Consider the following 18,229-nt stretch of genomic DNA (forward strand, 5'->3'; position numbering starts at 1 on the left):
CTGGGAAGTGGGCAGCTGCTGGACATGGTTAGCTTCCCACGCTTTGTGGTGAGGATAGAAATAGGACTGCTGTCCATTCGCTTTCCGGTGGGATAGCACTGTGATGAAAATATCACGTTGCAGCTAGTTGGTGGTGTCATGGATGGTGACCTGTCGGTTAAAACTGCCATTAAAAGTGAGTGAGGGGAGCTAACCTTGGCACTGTACTGCAAAATTCAAAGGAGATCAGTCAAAGGACGGATCTGAGCCTTGGTTCTGTTGCATTTTGAAGAGAATTGATCCATTTCAGAGGGGTTAACCCCAGACCTGGACTGAACTTAGGTAGTGGGGTTATGCCAGTGGGGACTAGCCCATAGAAAATGAAGTGTGGATTATGTTGAGGCAGTCCTGGTGGTCTTTTCCTGGTGAATGTTGTTCTGCTTCATGTGAGTTTGCTGGTGAAACCTTGTTAACCAGTTCCTTTGCCTTGAGATTAGCCAGCTTTGAAGTGGTATTGAATGGCAAATTAAAAAAAATAATTATTTTTTTCCTCATGTAATTGTCTTCCAGTTTTACCAAAGTATTTTTCAAAGTACTTGTTAGTCTGAAGCTATATTATGACGATGACGATCATCTGCTTGCTATTAGCTAATGAGAAGGAAGGAAAGAAAGTCCAAAAAACATGAAGAGGAGGGGATTTGATCCAGGAAGCCTCTGTTTTGGAGAAGAGGCAGCTTGAATGACAGATGTATAACTGAAGGACAGCACAGGTGGGGAATAAGCAACAAGGGAAGAGATGAGTCCTGGTGGAACCCACCCTATTCCCACAGCTTGGTTTGCTGCAGATAGCTGTCCCGGTTGGGTCCTGCTGTGTTGGAAACCGGTGTGCCCTGGCACAATGAAGAGCAGTAACAGTCCAGAGGACTGGGTTGTTTGGTTGGTTTTTTTTTTCCCAGAAAAATGATTAGGAGAGATTTATTGTTCTTAGATGTGTTGATTTGAAATACCAGCAGCACAGATGCAAGTCTGTATTCTGATCGGCATTTTAGTCCTTTGGTTCCTCGTGGAGTCTCGCCTGGATATTCAACGCAGGCTTTAGGCAACACTGAGGAGCGATGCTGCTGGCGTCCCCATCCTTTAGTGCTACAGCGATGTTATTGCTGACTTTATTAGTATTCTTATATTTACACCAACAACAACTGTCTGTCGTTGGATGTTTAGTTATGACTGAATTGAAAATTCAGTAGAAGTGTTGTAATTCAATCTGTTTCTCCTCCCCAATGACTATCGTGACGTTTACTGCTCTTTGGATCGTGGGCTTTCATCTTGTCATAACTTCATATAACAGGTTTGTATATGAAATTAGCCTTCCTGCCATCTTCACACTGGGTGTTGAGAGTCTTCTGGGCTTAACCTTGTTACCAGCCTGTACCTTCAAACCCACCCTCTGCTCTTCATCTCTTACACCCTTCTCCTGTGTGGTTCAATGCGATGGATTCATCACTTGTCCCCAGTGTTGGGAGCCTTACCCAATTTTACTGCTTATTTTGGGGTTGTGGCACTGTCGTTTCCTGGACCAGTGTGCAGTGGTCAGATCATAGGCTAAATCTCACCCTGCCATTACTTGGGTGCCATGCTACATTAGTCCTTTAACAAGTGACTTTATAATTCAAACTTTCCAAATACTTCGTCCCAATAAATTAACTCAAGGCGATTGCATCCTACTTTCCTGGTCGGCTGCCTCTTCTTTTACTTCCTGATTAGTTACCTGGGAAAGCTTGAAGGTTTGCTGGCCTAGAGACCCCTGCCACCTGTCCTTTGTGTATTACATATAAGAATTGCCGTAAAAGTGTAAACGAAGAGAAGATGGGAACTTCTGGGCTAATCACCCAGCAGAGCTGACAGGAATCGGGAGAGATTTCTCAGCGATGGATCACCTGCAGATAATGAATTGGGTTCGGGAAACAGAGCTGCATAAAAGCAGCTATTGTTAGCACTTTTGCAGACTTTGTCAAAGGCCTTTTCATACTGCAAATAGAAGCACCCAGAGGATGGGTCCTTATGAAAGGACCCTAAAATTCAATTAAATGAACAGTCCAGTGATGTTTTACCAATACCTTTCCCATCCTGGCCATAAAGATCTTTCAGAAGCCTCGCAACAGTGGGATAAAGGACAGGGCAGAAGGAGAGATGTAGGGCATCTTCAGCCACCCCTAATTTGTTGGAAACGGTTTAATCTCTGCTGAAACTCTGCATGCCTTAAGACAAGGATGAAAGGTCTGGAAGAAGATGACAAGTGTGGAAAAAGCGTGAAATGGTCCTAAAAAAACCCCAAAGAATGGAAATGCCTGAAGACGGAGCAAAGTGCTGAAGAAACTTTTTGCCGCAGTGGGACGAAGTCATCAAGGTGAGATAAAGAAGTGTAGGAAGGAGATTTCTGTAGAGGGAACCATTTGAGGTAGTGCAGTCTTCTCCTTGATACCAGTTATGTTTCTCCATGACATGGTGAAGAGATTGCAAACTGCCAGGCTGGGCAGAGTCTCCATGTGGTGCCTGGGGAGGTGAATACCAGTGTATGGGCTGGGGCTGCACTGAGCATCATACTGGGTGGACCCAGTGTCAGGGAACTGAATTTCAGCTGCAAAGACCTGCAGCCAAGGACATGTTGCTTAGGCCTGAGTGTTGAGAGACAGTCAGCAAAACCATCTCAATTCTGGGTTTTAAATGAAGAGAGGGTCAACTTTGTGATCGAACACAAGCAGCATTACATAAAGGTAATGGCAGTCTGCAGAGGGAAAGGAAAACCAGTGCCGGGATGTTGGCGAGATGGCTGCCTCCAACTCCGGCTGGACTTGAGAAGCATTTTCCAGGTATCACCATGTAGGTTTTTTTTCCCCAGGATTGAACAAATACCGTGAGAGATGAGTGTTTGCTCCCTGGGAGAAGCCACACTTGGCCATCTCTGCACAGAGGGGCCGTACCCACCAGTTATGACCACCAACTGCGGCACATTGGAGGCTGGGGGGTTTCTTCATGCCGTATGGAAGAGGGGTTTCCTAATGTAATACCTTCTTTTTCCCCCCGAGACCCCAAACACATCATTTCTTCAAGCAGAACCTCAGGATTTCTGAAGACTTCTCAGCTGTAATGCGCTTGGGCTTTCTCAAAAAATAGCAATTTCTTATCCTGTGCTTCTTTTCTCTGTTTTCTCGTGACCTGCCACTTGGTCTGCACGTTTTCAATGGCCACAGCCTGGAAATAAATCTTATTGGGGCCCAAACCACCACCTCATTAGTTTATAAATCTATGGTAACTACCATGTAATTAAAGCCTAATTAGTTATTTACCCCTTTGTAAACAAAATTGTTCCATTTTATCTAATAAAGGCAAATGCTGGTAGTACCAGTGCTTGGAGTGGCATTGAAACTCTGCTTAATTACCAGATTCTCTGCAGCCCATAGGTTGACTAATACATGATAGTTACTGGGTATTATAGATTACATGGTTATTTGTGCGCTGTGTAATAGCTTTATTTTTAGAAGATGCTTTGATAGCACTTTCAGTGTGTAAAACCAGTGAAACCTGTGTGCACTATCTTGACAAAGATGTAATTTGTAAGTCGGTCACTTCTGCTTGCTCCACAAATAAATTAAGTGTAATACTAATATTAATTATGTGCAAAGAGTCTCTCCAAATTGACACTAGCGGTCTTGTTAAACTTTGATTAGCACCATTTTGTGATTTGCAACCCAACATGGAAGGTTCCCATTTTATTAGTTATTTCAGCCACCTGGTCACCCCAACCATTTTCATCTGCACTGTTGAGACACCAATTCCTGTTCTGTGTTTGGCAAAGCCGGGTTTGTGCTGGGTTTTGAAGTCATCTCTTGGTTCACTAGCTCTGAAGGGGTTTAGACCAGACCGGTCCTAATAAAGGATGTAGTGTGGGGAGGTGGGTGACCCCTAGGTCTTTCCTTGTGGATAGGAACTTTAAATGGTAAAATGTGTGAGATGTACCTTGTGAAAAGGATACGGTCATTCAAAAAATCATCTGTTCCAAGCCTTTTAACCTATTTCTGGACATGTATTGGTAGACATTTGGGTAGCAGGGTAAGTGTTAGTAGCCCAGCTTTGCTTCGCTTTCACTTCAGGCTCTTCGTCTCTCAGGTTTTCCATTCTGGCTTGCAAAGACGGGAATGTTGGCTTTATTTCTGCTTTCAGCATAAAGAAACCAAATTCAATAATTCTGGTTTTATAAAAAGCTGATGGGTTCAGTGGAGCTGGACTAAGATGAACATGAATCATTTCTATCCTTGTTGCTTTTGGAGGAGCAGCTTGGTGTGGTGGACACTCAAAGTGCACGTTAATTCCTTAGCGAGGCATTAAACTTGTGACCATCATCCTTACTGCTGGTTCCTCCCACGTTTCATCTTTACCTGCTTGGTTCCATCTATAGACTCCAGGGCATCCTTTTCTTCACTGTAGGAACCGGTGCTGGTGCTGCAGGGTGAGAAGCTGTGGGAATGTCATCTCTGAAATTTGGGTAAAACAGCTCAGCCTGAGGTTTGGTAGAGCCGCTCTCTGCTGGAGTGAGTCCGGTCTCAGGTGCCACAATGCCCTTGCCGCCAGCCAAAATCCTGCCAGATCCTTCCTCTTCAGCAAAGGAGGGAAGATGAGATGCCAAACCCCCAGCTAGCATCTTCGAAACCATCCAGGTGTTTGAAACCAGGTGTCCATGCCCGGTCCAGTCAGAGCTCCAGACCAGGCTCCGCTGTCCCAAGGGAGTGGAGATGCCCTCCTCCAGTGAGCAGGGATGCGGTTGCCCATGCTGCCGGTCCACCCTCATGCCGCTGTCGGCTTCACCAGCATCCCTTGCATCTTTGCTGGGACCAGCATGCCGTGAGCTGGGCGATGGAGAGGATGCTTTGACACCTACCTTGGGGTGCACAGTATTTTTAATTATTTTTTGGGGGGTGGGGGCAGGAAGCAAAGCCCCGCATGCCCCGGCTCGGTGTGCAGAGCGTCGAGGGACCTGACTGTCATTTTCAGGAGCGAAACAGTTAAAATACCATCAGAGGAAAGGAGCTCTCATGAATGAAGACAAAGTTTGGCAAGGGGCCAGGGACTGCTGGCGGCCGGGGGAGGGAGGGGGCGGCAGCCAACTGACTCTTATACCACAACCCACTTTAAAAAAAAAAAAAAAAAAAAAATATTAAGAGATAATTCCATGTCCTGAGGTTACAAACCGGCTGCAACTGGTTTTTTTTTTCTTTTTTTTTTTTTCTTCTCTTTTTCCCTGCCCCGCGAGGCATCATGGGTAAAAGTAAGCATCCCCCTTTTCTTTTGTTTAATATAACAGTACAGCGCATGATTGGCAGGGAAGTGCCCGTTTTGAGACAGGGTTTCTGCAGGTCCCTGGAGGGGGATGGCACGCGGGGCCGCCCATGCTCTTCCGAGAGGGCTCCTCGTAAAAAAAGCTTGGCTCTTCCTCGCCCTCCTCTCCCCCCTTCCCGCTCTGCCGTCCCCGCTCCCCGGCTCTCCTGTCCCCCCTTCTTTTCTCCCTAATTTTCTTGACAACTAGAGGAGGCAGCAGGAATATTGTACCTGTAAGTATTCTTTAGACTGTCCTTTTTTTATTTTTTTAAACAGACAAAAGGCTCTTTATGGATTATCAGATCTGCTTTTTCTCTTTCTCTTTTTTTTTTAACGTGAGTTTGGCAGCTAAATGTAATGTCTTTACAGAATATTTTAAAGAGAAAACTAGCACTGTTGCTTGTATTTGCTGTTGGAGCGGTTCCCTTCCCCCTTCCCCCCCTCCAACTCCCCCCCCCCCTCTCTCCAGGCTCCTACCATTGCTGTTTTGCTGGAATTACTAAATCCAACCCTCCCCGCACTACTGCTGCAAGGGAAGGCTGATTTTGAGTATTAAAAAAAAAAAAAAAAATAATAAAAATTTCTTTTGTCTGTAGCGCTGATGGTTTGATGTAACAGCATCCCCCCCCATCCCCCATCCCTTTTATTTTCTTTATTTATTTTTTTTTCCTCTTTTCATGTCAGCCCTGGCCCCGCTGTGCACGGAGGCCGCCAGCTGACGGGCGCGCGTGGCTCGCCGCCAGCGCGCAGGAGCGTGCGGCGCGCACAAAGGCAGGGCCCGCAGTCGAGGAAATCGCGGCGCATTATATAAGGAAGCCTGCGTCATCCCTGGCTTGCTCAGCCTGACGGATGGGGAGGAGAGGTGGAGGAGGATGGAGGTGAACGCTCCCCTTTCCCCCCTCTTCTTTAATAATAATAGTACTATTATAATATTATTTTTTTTTCTAACTGACCGGTTCATCAAGGGCACAGAGCATTCTCCAGCTGGCTGGGTTGGCTTTCCCCAAAGCGTGCAGCCAAATTCCCCACGAAGCAGGAGAAGTGTTTTTATATTTCACCCTGTTGAGGGGCAAAAAGCAGCTTTTTTTAACTCTCCCCTCTCCCCATCTGCTACAACCTGAAAATGATTTTATGGGGTAAGGTGTATGGTCTGTTGCGCTGGATGTAGCAACCATGATTACCTCCTCCCCATAAATTAACTTTGCTAAAAATGCAAACTTAGGAGGGGAAGACAGGAGAGGGAAAGAAGCACTTTTTCTGCCCACTGCCCGCTCCCCGCTGTTAGGTTCGTACTGTGCAAAACTTGACCTGGGGCTGCAAAACCCAGGGCTGCTCTGAGCTGGATGGCGGTGATTTGGGGTCTTGGGGGGGCTGGGGTTGTGTTTCACAAGCTGTGCAATGCCCCCCGCTGCAGCTATGGGCGTTTTATCCAGCGAGATGGAGCCGATTTGGAAGTTGCAATGTGTCTGTACTGACCATGGCACTTTTATAATCTGAGAATCATAGCCAAATATTTTGTCCATTTATGTATTAATTTTCTTTCTCAATGGTTTTGTCAGGGAAAGGTGAAGGAAGCCGGGTGGGGAGCGGGGCTGTCGGGGGGGGGGGGGGGGGGGGGGGGACGACCACGACCAGTGTCGCCCATCACTCGGAGCTGGGGATGGGAACGGGAAAGAGCAGAACTGTTTAACGAGTTTGCGCCGAAACAACTGTAAGAATTTACAGTCTGCTGCAACCGAGAGACAGCTCCCTGATCCTGTCGAAAACTAGCCTTACGGTTTGTCTTCTAAAATATTTTCTTTGTCTTATTTTTTAATTCCCTTCTCGTGCATCTGAATGGCAGGGAGCAGCCTTGCTTAACCCCCCAATTTATGAATGACTCTCCTTTTACGCTCGGTGAATTTTTTTGAAGACTCTGTCAGCTATTTTCTCTTTGTTAAGGCTGTATTTAGGACTGTATGTTTCTTTAAAGCCTCGTTCTGCTCTTGATAAAATCTCCACGATAGGCCCTACATATTTTCTTTCTTACCTGCATAAAAATTCCTCCACAGGGCTGTAGCGTAGTATTTCTCTTTGCAGCTCACACAATAATCTGAGCCCAGCGTAGCATTTCTTGACAACTTACAATCCGTAGCATCAGGATTCAAAGAGCAGCACGTTTTTATTTGATAGTGCGGTGGTTTTTTTCTCCCTTTGCATCAGTGTTCTTGCAGATCTCTCTTCAGACTGCCGAGCCGTTAAGTCATAATTACCTTTTTAGGTTATTATCCTTTTTATAGTATTGTATGGAAATGCTCGTCTTGGGAGCCAGCCATTTTGTGTGTGCTGTGTTGAAATGCATTTTACGACGTAGATGTTGGTTTGTATTCAGCCTAGATGGAAGCGAAGACGTCGGAGCGGTGCATGTGCCGGGCTCTCAGCAGCCCCTAGACACACGATTTCATCCCATGGTGCTGGCGGGCTCCAGACGAGGAGCCAAACCTTGTGAAACCCATGGTTTGCCTACAGGCTCAGCGTGTTTTTAAGCGTGCAAGGGGAATCGTGTGATTCAGGGGTACAAAAGTGGCAGGAGTGGAGCACATTCAGGTAAGTTGGACCTTGCCTCCTTAGCGCATGTAAATACCATTTCTGCTCCCTGAGCCCAGCAGAACAGGGCTTTAAACAGCTCTTATTCCATCGACATAATAATTTTTAATATATAAATTATGGCACGGCACGGTTCCTGTTGTTTCAAGGGACCAAGATGGTGGCAGAGCTGCCTGGAGCGCCTTCGCTCTAACCTGGCCACGACGCACAGGGATGGACATGCCAGTCGGGTGTTCAGTCCCTGCAAACATGACATCACGTGGGGATGTTGGGGTTTGGATGCTGGGTGCTGGTGCAGGTGCCTGAGTTGCTGAGCCCCTTCCGTGTGACTCTGTGTGTTATAAATGCATTTGTTCTGGTAAGCCAGCCCATTCGCTTTTTTGAACTAATGCAGCCCCAAATGTTTCTGAATTGTGCATGAAGGTGCCCACTTCCCCTTGGGTTTTATTTCATGGGGTGGATGGGGGGTACCCACTTCACTTCTGAATCTCTTCCTGCTGGGGCAAAATCTGGTGTGAAGTCTAGGTTGAAGCTGGAAGCAACACTGAGCTGTGGATTTAGTCTGGGTCTGGCACTCAGGAGGTAGAAAGGTGGCTCTGTGACCGTTAGCTTCCCTGGGTGCTTAGGGTCTGCTTGGATGGCTTGGAAGAATAAAAAATACTTGGTTGGAATTTACTGGTGATTGGTGTTACTGGCTGTGTTTTGGTGGCTGAAGGATGTTGTCCTTCTAGTTGACGATGGCGACTGAAAACTGTTCTTGCCCGCCTGGGATGTGGGAGATGCTCCGCCCTCCTGGACCATGTCAAGTAGTCCATGTTGGTGTTGGAGATATTCCTGTACGTCTCTCCTTCCCTGTCAGGCTGGGATAAAAAGCGTCCTTCTCTTCTGCCAGCGCATCATTAGGCTGTAGTGGTCCTTGCACACGGATGGACTGACGCTGCGCTTGGGAAGAGTAGAAGTTAATCTTTCTAGAAGATAGTCCTCCTCAAAAGGTTTAGGATGCTTCTGGTCTCCTGAAGCTGCTGCAGATGCCCGTCTGCCTGCGTTCGGTTCTTGCGTCTTCGTGGATGGAGCTGGCAGTTGTCTTTCACCGCTGCTCCCTCCCCAAACTCTTCCGATAACCTTTGCAAAGGACTGTATGATCCCATTCCTCATTTGAGTGTGTCCATTTTTCTTTCAATACAGCCACCTGCCTTTCTCCACAGGGCTCTGGTTCAGCGACTTGCTTGTCATGGGGAGGGATTTCTCTCCTACAGGTGCATCCATAAGCCTGTGTGCAGGAGACATACATGTGCATACTATCGCTCCTGCAAAATTTTTGGAGTCTGCAGTGCCTGACCATTGTGTGGTCATGCTGTAATCTGGAGCAGGGTCAGTAATATGCTGTCACAGCCTGGCATTTTATCCCTGGAGATGAACTACCCTGAGTGACTTCCTTGCCACCAGTCTCATCCTTATTGCGAGCGTTGAGCATCCCAGCGGGCTTTATCAAGCTACTGTGAGCTGGGGAATCCTGCGAGGGCCCTGAACCAGGCAAGGGCTGAAAGATTTGCTTTTGGTGCTTCATCTTCCAAGAAGGACCTGCCAGGCCAGCACTGCCTCCTCTGCTGCTCCGGGCTGGCTGATCACAGCCGGTGTTACCCTGAAGCTGTGTTGCATTAAGCAGCAGGTATGGGCAGGGTTATAAAGGTGATGTCTTACCTGGTCAGCGAAGAAACAAGAACAGAAATAAACGTGATCTGCACACGGAGCATGTCCCTTTGCTCTGGGCACCAGTATCTGGAGGAGCTGCATGGCCCGTGGTACATGGTGTGTCCTTGCCCTTCTCCTCCTCCGTGAAGACAAGCGGCTCTGTGAGGAGCAGAGCAGGCACCAGGTCTGGTTTGTCCTTTTATTTTCCTTTCATGCTCCCTCAGAGGCAGGAACCCAGGTAGCTGCCTCAGCTTTTCCAGGGCTGCAAGCTGCCTCTGTGCAGCAGCTCCGCTCGTAGTAACTCCTTGTGCTGATGGAGCAGAGATGAGTAAGGAAACTGGTTGTTACTGGGCGGGGTGGGACTGGGGAGACCTTGTGTCACTGGAGCCACGTGGCCGGGGGAAGATTTTCCTTTTAAGAAATGTCAGAAGAGATCTGTTGTAGAGTCTGTCTTGCCTCGGATGCTTGTGACGGCGGCCAGTATAAACAGCTTTGCAGGAAGGCAGGAGTAGGGTTGCCAGGAGGATTTTGGAGCACGGTGCAAAAAGTTTTAGCCCTGGCTAGTTCAGAGAGAAGGAGGATCAGAGAACCCTCGTGGTGGATCAGAGATCCCTCATGCAGAGTCCGGAGTGGAGGAAAAGAGGAAACTTTGCTCTTGCCCAGCCAGGGATGGAGCGTTGGATTGCGTCCCACCTCTGCTGATCCACACTTGGTGTGGTTGATGCTGCCCGGAGTGTGGGCAGACGGAAAGCTCCAGCCTGGGAGCTGGAGGAAGCCTCCGGCAGCGGTGGCATCACTTCTGGATGTCATGGCCTTCACCTCGGGCATCTCGCTTGGACTCCTGTGAGAAAGGAGAAGTGTAGGTTGCACTTCTTGGTCTGGATCGCGTCCAGAGGCAGAAAGCGGAGGATTTCTGTCTGTCTTTTTCTGCATTTGTAGCCTCCCTCTTGGCTCCAGGGGAATCTTGCTGAGGGTCTGCTGGTTTCTTTTGTAAGATTTTTCCTTCTACATACTGCTGGTTCTCGGTTGGACAGGTAGGATGGCACATTATCTTGTGTTGCCTTTCAGCTTTGCTGTGTGTTAGCCTGTTAATTGCAACCCATCAATTAGTTCTGGAGGGTCTGAGTCCAGGAATAGTGGCTGGACAATGCAGTTGGTTGTGTAGGAGTCAAAGACAAAAATGTGAGTTAACACAACAGAGGAGCCCTGAAAGAAAGACAGGGAAGGGGTTGTAACCTCCTGGGGCTTCCCTGAATAAACTTAAATTGAAATTAACTTCTGCTGGTGCTGCCAAATTTTGGTTGCTTGGTCCCACATTCATCAGGTAAATCTCAGAAGGATATTTATCTTGTACAGGCTGTGTGTTAAGAACCGGCTATATCTATTCCCTAGATATACTTGCTTCTCCAGTATAATATTCATCTTTTTGGCCCAACTCACTTGTTCCAGCTTTTAAAATAGTTGTGTTGGTTGTTTTTTTTTCCTTGTGGGTGATATATCAAATATAAATGGAAAATTGGGCTGCTGCTTTGTTTGTCTGGGAACAGCAAACCTGTCTTTCGAGCACTGGAGAAGTAGAACTGCCTAAAGCTAAAGGAACGTGTAGAGAAGCGCATGATGCTGAAGCTAAGACTGCCTTGCCCCTGAATGTGCTGAAGGCAGCATCGGCACATACGGGCACCGGGCTGCGATGCTCTTGCGTTTCCGCACTGAACAGCATGCCCTTGGGGATGTGAACCAAAAATGAAGGTGAACCTGTAAACCAGTGGCACTGGAAATGCATGGTTCCAACGGGAGGGACTGCGGAGAGGAGAGCTCTTGTGCTTATAAATTGGAAGGGGGTATGGGGACTGGCTGGTGCTGGGGTGGAGAAAGAGGTTTGGAGCTTGCCTGGGTGGTGGCGATGTTGGGCAGCGTCAGATTTGGGGACCCAAAGTCTTTGGGAAGAGTGTCTGCACACTGAGCGACTGTGACTTGTCCATTATATCAGGTAATTACCATCGGTAGAGAACAATAGCGATGCTCCCATCACAGTTAGGTGCTGCCTGTTGTTCGGCTCAGCTGCAGAAGTTTTGCTGGGATTCATAGAAGGCATTTTTCCTCCAACATCAGCTGGTACGGTCTCACTGATGATGCTGCGTTTCATCTCTCGGACCGCCTTGCATCCCCGCGTCGTGGGGGCTGAACAAGGTGTCCCTTCTCTCCCTCTGGCCTTCTCCTCCCTGGGAGCCTCTTAAATGTTGGCTCTAAACTGACACAAGCTTTTTTTTTTTTTCCAGTCAGGAAAGCTTTCTCACCTACAGAGCTGCAACTGGAGATAATTACAGTCTGTATCAAGTCAGAAACAAAACATGTTTTATAGCTCTCTTGTTTTCCCCTGGGGGATTTTGCCACCATTTGAGAAATTTTTTTCAAATTTTTTTTTTTTTTTTAAATAAAGTTCCTTAGGGAAGTGAGAGGGAGAGCCTGCTTCCTGGGATGTGCCAGATCTCCAGGAGTGTTTTGCTGGAGGGAGATGAGTCTGGATGATCTGGTTTGCGATGCCATGTTGGTGGAGATGTGCCGTCATGTCTGTTGCCTCCTGTCCTTCAGGTGTGACTTGAGCACACCTGTATTGTCTGGTGCAGCTGGATGGCATCACTCAGTGTGCATCCATTTAACATGGTCCTATTACTGTCTGATTAATGAGGTTGGTTTCTGCTGAAAAATGGCTAAAATTCAGAGGGGGAGAAAAGTCTGCCTTCACTTAGTTTATAATCCTAGATTGCAGATAAAGAGGAGATGCTCCACAGCCGGTCCTCGTTCACGAATCAAACCAGAGAGGTTTAATCTTTGCTCTTTGTTTGCGTTACTGTGACACAGAGCGGACTGGTACTGAAGTTCCTGTCTGACCTTCAGACTCACTGAATAGTCCGTGGTTGAAAGAATTCCTGCTCTTTTCTGCTGTTTTTTTGGCTGAAGTAGAGTGATCTCCCCTGGCTTGCCCAGTTCTGCAGATGAGGTGCTCTGGAAATTCCCAGGGCTCCCAGTAAAGCAGCAGTTTTTCCCCTCCCTTTCCCCCTCCTCGCAGCTGAGTGTTAATGCTGAAGGGCCCCATTCAATAAAGAACCTGAAGCCTAATTTAATTTTTATTGAATCTGGCTGAAAGCGTGTGCTCCTTACCAAGCCTGGAAAGCTTCCTCTTGAAAGGATTAAATAGTTGTGGTACCTGTTTCTGATAACAGTGCTTTTGATTTGTTTCTAGTATTGAAGCCACTCACGTTAAAGGGGAGGGCATTTTGAAACCCTTCAGATACCATCTACTCACATCTCTGCAAGCAGGGGTTTCATTCATGGTCTGCTCAGTCCTTTCCTCCTGCAGCAAGTGCATGTGCTAAATGATGCTGCTGAAATCCCACTGACTGGTGGCCATCAATTCCTGGAGGCTGGTGCATTGTTTCCTTGGTGTTTGTCGGCCAAGACCTTGATTTCCTACCCAGTGCGTTCCTCTTCTGTGTCCCGAGACGGTGTTTCCTGCTTTTCCCCCAGCTCTGTGCTAGCGGGTGATGGCAAAGCTGGAAAATCACAGGGATACTGTGATGCTCAGGGACGTGGTACCACTCTTGCGATGGAGCAAGATGGGTCCACGTAGGTGAGGGACACCCAAAAACCCACTTTGGTGATGGGACCGGTAGGTCTCTGGGCTTCCCGCAGGGATGGGGAGACAGAAGGAGACCATCTGTCTTGCAAAGAGACCAAGCAAAAGATTTGTTCTCCTTTCGTACCGACGCTGTCTCTCCTTTGTGGTCTCAGTGGTAGTGAACCTTGGCTGCTGCTGACTCCGTTGCTTGGCACAGATCCTGCCGGTGCCTCTGTTGCTGGCTTTGTTTCATGCTCTGACTCCGATTGGAGCATGGTGATAACACTCCTCATCACCTGTGTGCCTGCAGATGGGGCTTTACAGCTTCCTTCTGCTCACAGGTGTGCAGAGGCAGCCCAGCTCCAAATCAGCAGTTACTAGCAGGTAATTTCTTCTCTTTTCCCATGTAGCAGTTCAAAGGGACAGTGGCTACCATGGGTCTTTAAAGGAAACACACAACTCTGCTCACGTTTCATGGCAGTGCTTTAGCTTGCTTAAATAACTGCCTGTAAAGGTGTATGGCTCAATCTGAAACCTCATCAGAGCCCAGCAACTCTCCCTTTGGTTATGTTGCTTTTTTTTGTCTGTGCCAGGTTTGCTGGATGTGGCACCCTGAGGTGCAGATGTCACCTTTCATATTTTTTAAAACGGGCAAATTTTTACAATGTTCTGATGGTTTTCCTTGTGCAGGTACATCTCACTTACCCTTCTGAAGGCCAGAAGATGACCATTGTGTGCTCAGGAGGCCTGAACCTCCTTTGTGCACTCTAGTATTGTTTTATCTTTCTGCTTGCCAGTGATATTACAGCTGTGTTTGCCTTGGTGTCAGAACACATGACGTGAAATATCCATGTGCGTGAAGCAACGCAAGGTTTTTGAGTACCAAGACGTAATTCAGTGAAATTGCTTCAGATTGCTTATCAGTCAAGGTGGCACCAGCTCTCCTATGCTTGGTGTGTGGTGTTCTGGGTTTTTCTTTAAGCGATATATTCAGTTTATGTATTGTATCAATGTGGAGCTTGTTTCATACGGACAAAGTGGCTTCCCAGTAGGGAAGAACCTGCAGGATGACTTGACCACACCGCGGGGTGGGTACCACTATATAGTGATGCTTTTTTTAACATATCCTCAAGCAAACACTGAAGCAGTGGCAGGTTAGAAAGTGCCTGTGCTCCCTCCCTGTGCGTCAGCCTTTGTCTGCCAGGTATCTGGACTTCTCTTTCCTCCTCCTCCTCCTCACTTTCTTTCATCTCCCAAGAGTATGAAGTGGGGGAGGCAGCCGTGGAGGCCCTTTCATGGCTGAGTTAATTGGAGCTCGGAGCTTTCCCAGCAGCCGGATCCAGACCGCAGCACTGGGTGCGGTGAGGCTTCTTGCTATCCCATGGTGTCTTAAATAACCCACCGCCACTCACAGCTTCAATTTAACCTGGGGTCACTTCTTAGGGATGGGGGCGGAGAGAGGCATTTCATGTGTCTTCCTTGGCTTGCCTGTGCTTGCCTTTCTATATTTGGTTGCAGTAGACGTGTGTTTTCCTGCAGAGAGACTAGACTGTCAGGTAGAAAGAAGTCTAAGGTGCTCACCCTGGACGTGGCAGCCTCTTTGAGATCAGGCTGTGCCAGAGGCTTGGTCGGACTTTTTTTCTATTGCATTGCAGATGTGTGCTTGTTTTTTTGCTGCCTGCCATGACTGCAGCCCTTTTTTTAAGAGTAAAGTTTCTCTAGCATGGTTTATACCCTAGAAACCATATTGATACTGTAGTTGAACTTGTGTGACAGCTGTACTTTGGAAGATATGTAATTATAGGGGATTTATAACTGAGGCAGAACATTTTCCTGGTAGAAATTTGGCTTGGTGAAGGTTTATCTCGTGAGTGACTTAGAGCCAAGTTTAGGAAGCTCCACCTGAAGTGAGCGTGGAGGAGCAGAGGTGCCTGAGATTCGGCCGCTTTGGCCTCATCTTTCAGCCTGTAGCACATAGACCTTATTAACGAGCCCCTGCAAGCTGCTGGCATGCAGAGCAAAAAAAGTTATTGGCGTTCTCAAGACAACTACATTTTAATTCTGACTTATTCCCCACTTGTTTGTCATCGTCCCTAGCCCTGGTCTGCGTGTCAGTAGGTAAAGATCTCACTGAGCTGGTCTTTCCTTTTTTCAGGTGGAGCTCCCTTGGCTTTTTTTTGTTGTAGCTAGTTTCTTATCAGCCTGGGAGCAGAGAGATGGGTTTGGGATGGGCTCTGCGGCTTCTTCCTCTTTTTACTGCATCTGTTTGCCACGGGGCATTTCTGCACCTGGAGGAGAGGCAGGGGAAGATGGAGAGGGAGCGTGGGTGGGGATGGTCCTGCATGTGCCTTCAACCTTTGAGTGAGAAGGTGCCCTGCATTCTTCTAAAGGAATTGATTGAGTGAGAAGGTCCTCACATTGCTGACTAACAGGGCAACTTTGCCCGAGAGCATAGAAAGAGTAGGAAAAACTGCATGGTAGGAGATTTTCTTTATTTTGGAAGCTTGCTACCAAACTTGGCATGCTGTGGCATTCGTACTGATAGCAGGGGGCTCAAACCATGCTTTGGGTCCCCTCAGAAAACAGAAGTCCATGGCATGAAGCCTGCAAACAAAGCCCTACAAAAAACTAAGGCTGGGCACCTGTAGTGCAAGAAGGAGCTGAGCTGCCCTCGTGTCCCTGGATGACTCAAGTTTTTTCCGGCTCCCCTTTCTAGTAAATCTTGTCAAATCGCAGCCAGCAGTGTTTTAATGCCGAACGAGGGATTGTGTCCTCATTCTCAAGGGTTTCGGGGTGCTCTCGCCCTTCAGGTGCGTGCGGTTCCTTCTGCTTGGGAAACTCCCCGCCTGACTGGTTTTAGGATCGGGACTAAAAGCGTGCAGCACTGCTGCCAGCAGGTCACTGCATGCAGGCGCGTGGGAGGTCAGTGCACCCCGAGGGGGGAGGCTGGGTTTGGAGGTCCCCGCCGGCCCCAGGGGAGTTAAGCCGGGTCTGCCGCAGCCGTTTTCTGTTTGCTGTGATGCTGATTGTGTCCTTGTGTCAACCTCTGTCCTGCAGGATGGACAGAATGACGGAAGATGCTCTGCGCCTGAACCTCTTGAAACGGAGCTTGGACCAAACAGATGATCGGGATGATGTCCTGGCAAAGAGATTGAAAATGGAAGGACATGAGGCGATGGAGCGCCTGAAGATGCTGGCACTGCTGAAGAGGAAGGACCTCTCGGGCATTGAGGTGCCCCACGAGCTCCCGGTGAAACAGGATGGTGTGAAAGTCTATGAAGAAAAGCTGAATGGGAGCCTTAGGCCCCATGGGGATGGCAGGACTGCAGGGAGGCCAGGGAAGGAAAACATTAACGATGAGCCAGTGGATATGAGCGCAAGGAGAAGGTAGGTGCTAAATGACTAGAGTCTGTAGCTTGCCTGTTGTTAATCCTGTGCTCTGCCAGATGTGAGAACCCAAGTCAGAAATTAAATCAACATTCTGCAGGCCTGGGGGAGTCTTCCTGGTGTCTGCGAGGTCCCTTTGGCTGAATGCCGAGGAGCAGAGCCTGCTCTCCCAGTAGAGTTTCTCTGGAAGGCACTCAGCGCTATTCTTTCATTGTTTTTGCTTCTGCTGCCCTTCTTATTCCACCCCAAAACCAGATGGATTTTGTTTCTTCCTCCCTCCATATGTTTAGCATTATAAGCTACAACCGTTGGGTGGCTGGCAGAGTAGACCCTGCCAGTGCGCGTGAAGGAGGAGGGCGTCCCCTCCAGCCAGGAGTTTTTATTAGCACCTACGAAAGTGGCAGCAGAAGTCCTTTATTGAGCTGGAGGCCAGATCTGATGCGAGTGGCACAGACAGTCGCTCTCAAACCTGACCGTGGCCAGGCTAGTGCCTCTGTGAGGAAGAAGTAGATGTTTTTTCCTGCTGAGCCTAAGACTGCTTGTGAGAAGCAGTTGCCTGAGCAATCAAGTGCTGGTGAGCTGTGTCTGTTTTCCAGGAGAAGTTCCTCATGGTCTCTGTATGTGCAGTACCCACACACCTGATTTTTATCATTGGTGAACTGCAACTCGATTTCCGCAGCCAACACCTGCAGCCAGGTTCTGCATGGGGGAGTTGGAGTGAGAGGGTCACATGTGAGAGCCTGTCCCATGTGCTGCACAGCACTGGTACATCCTGCCTCTGTTCTTGTTTCAGCTTTCTTGGGAGGGAGAAGGAAACAAACGTTAACAATTTTGATTTTTGGCTTGATTTGGATACTGAGCCAGAACGGGCTTGGCAAACAGGCTGAGGAGCAGAATGGGGGAGTCCTGTTTAAAGTAGGTACAAAGTGCTGAGAACTTAACCTTGATATTTTAGTGGATGAAAAGCTGGACCCAAGCCGCCAATGTGCGCTGGCAGCCCAACAAGCCAACCGTCTGTTGGCCTGCATCACCAGCAGCATGGCCGGCAGGTTGAGGGAGGGGATTCTGCTCTGCTCTGGTGAGACCTCCCTGGAGCTCTGCGCCCAGCTCGAGGGTCCTCAGCGCAGGAAAGACACGGAGTTGTCGGAGCGGGTCTGGAGGGGGAACACAAAAATCCTCTGAGGGCTGGAACACCTCTGCTATATAGAGAGGCTAAGAGAGCTGAGAGAAGAGGAGGCACTGGGGAGACCTCAGTGTGGCCTTATGATACTTAAAAGAAAGATGGGGACAGACTTTTTAGTAGGGCCTGTAGTGATAGGACAAGGGGTGATTGTTTTAAACTAAAAGAGTGGAGATTCAGACCAGATGTCAGGAAGAATTGCTTTACGCTACAGGTGGTGAGGCACTGGCCCAGGTTGCCCAGAGAGGTGGTCGATGCCCCATTGCTGGAGACATTCAAGGTCAGGTTGGACGGGGCTCTGAGCAACCCGATTGAGTGGGACATGTCCCTGCTCACTGCAGGGGGGTTCGACTAGGTGACCTTTAAAGGTCCCTTCCAAGCCAAACCATTCCGTGATTCTGTGTTTTCTTGGT

The 18,229-nt window shown here is 48.3% G+C and overlaps 2 protein-coding genes across 3 annotated transcripts in view; both read left to right on the plus strand.

Moving 5' to 3' along the window:
* Positions 1 to 18,229, plus strand: part of GATAD2B (GATA zinc finger domain containing 2B) — a 43,930-nt gene that overhangs the window by 9,781 nt on the left and 15,920 nt on the right. The window contains exons 1-2 of one of the 2 annotated variants that reach the window (XM_049806929.1): positions 4,325 to 5,585; positions 16,307 to 16,636. In XM_049806929.1, coding sequence (XP_049662886.1) covers positions 16,308 to 16,636 — 329 coding nt within the window. In that variant the 5' untranslated portion in view covers positions 4,325 to 5,585; position 16,307. Of the gene's footprint in view, positions 1 to 4,324; positions 5,586 to 16,306; positions 16,637 to 18,229 lie in introns of those variants that run through there. The other variant, XM_049806928.1, reaches the window with a different exon arrangement.
* Positions 1,037 to 18,229, plus strand: part of ILF2 (interleukin enhancer binding factor 2) — a 99,032-nt gene continuing 81,839 nt past the window's right edge. The window contains exon 1 of the mRNA XM_049806937.1: positions 1,037 to 1,042. The gene's annotated coding sequence lies outside the window, so the exon portion shown is untranslated. The remainder of the gene's footprint in view (positions 1,043 to 18,229) is intronic.

This window comes from Accipiter gentilis, chromosome 7, assembly GCF_929443795.1.
Source record: "Accipiter gentilis chromosome 7, bAccGen1.1, whole genome shotgun sequence".
Taxonomy (NCBI): Eukaryota; Metazoa; Chordata; class Aves; order Accipitriformes; family Accipitridae; genus Astur; species Astur gentilis.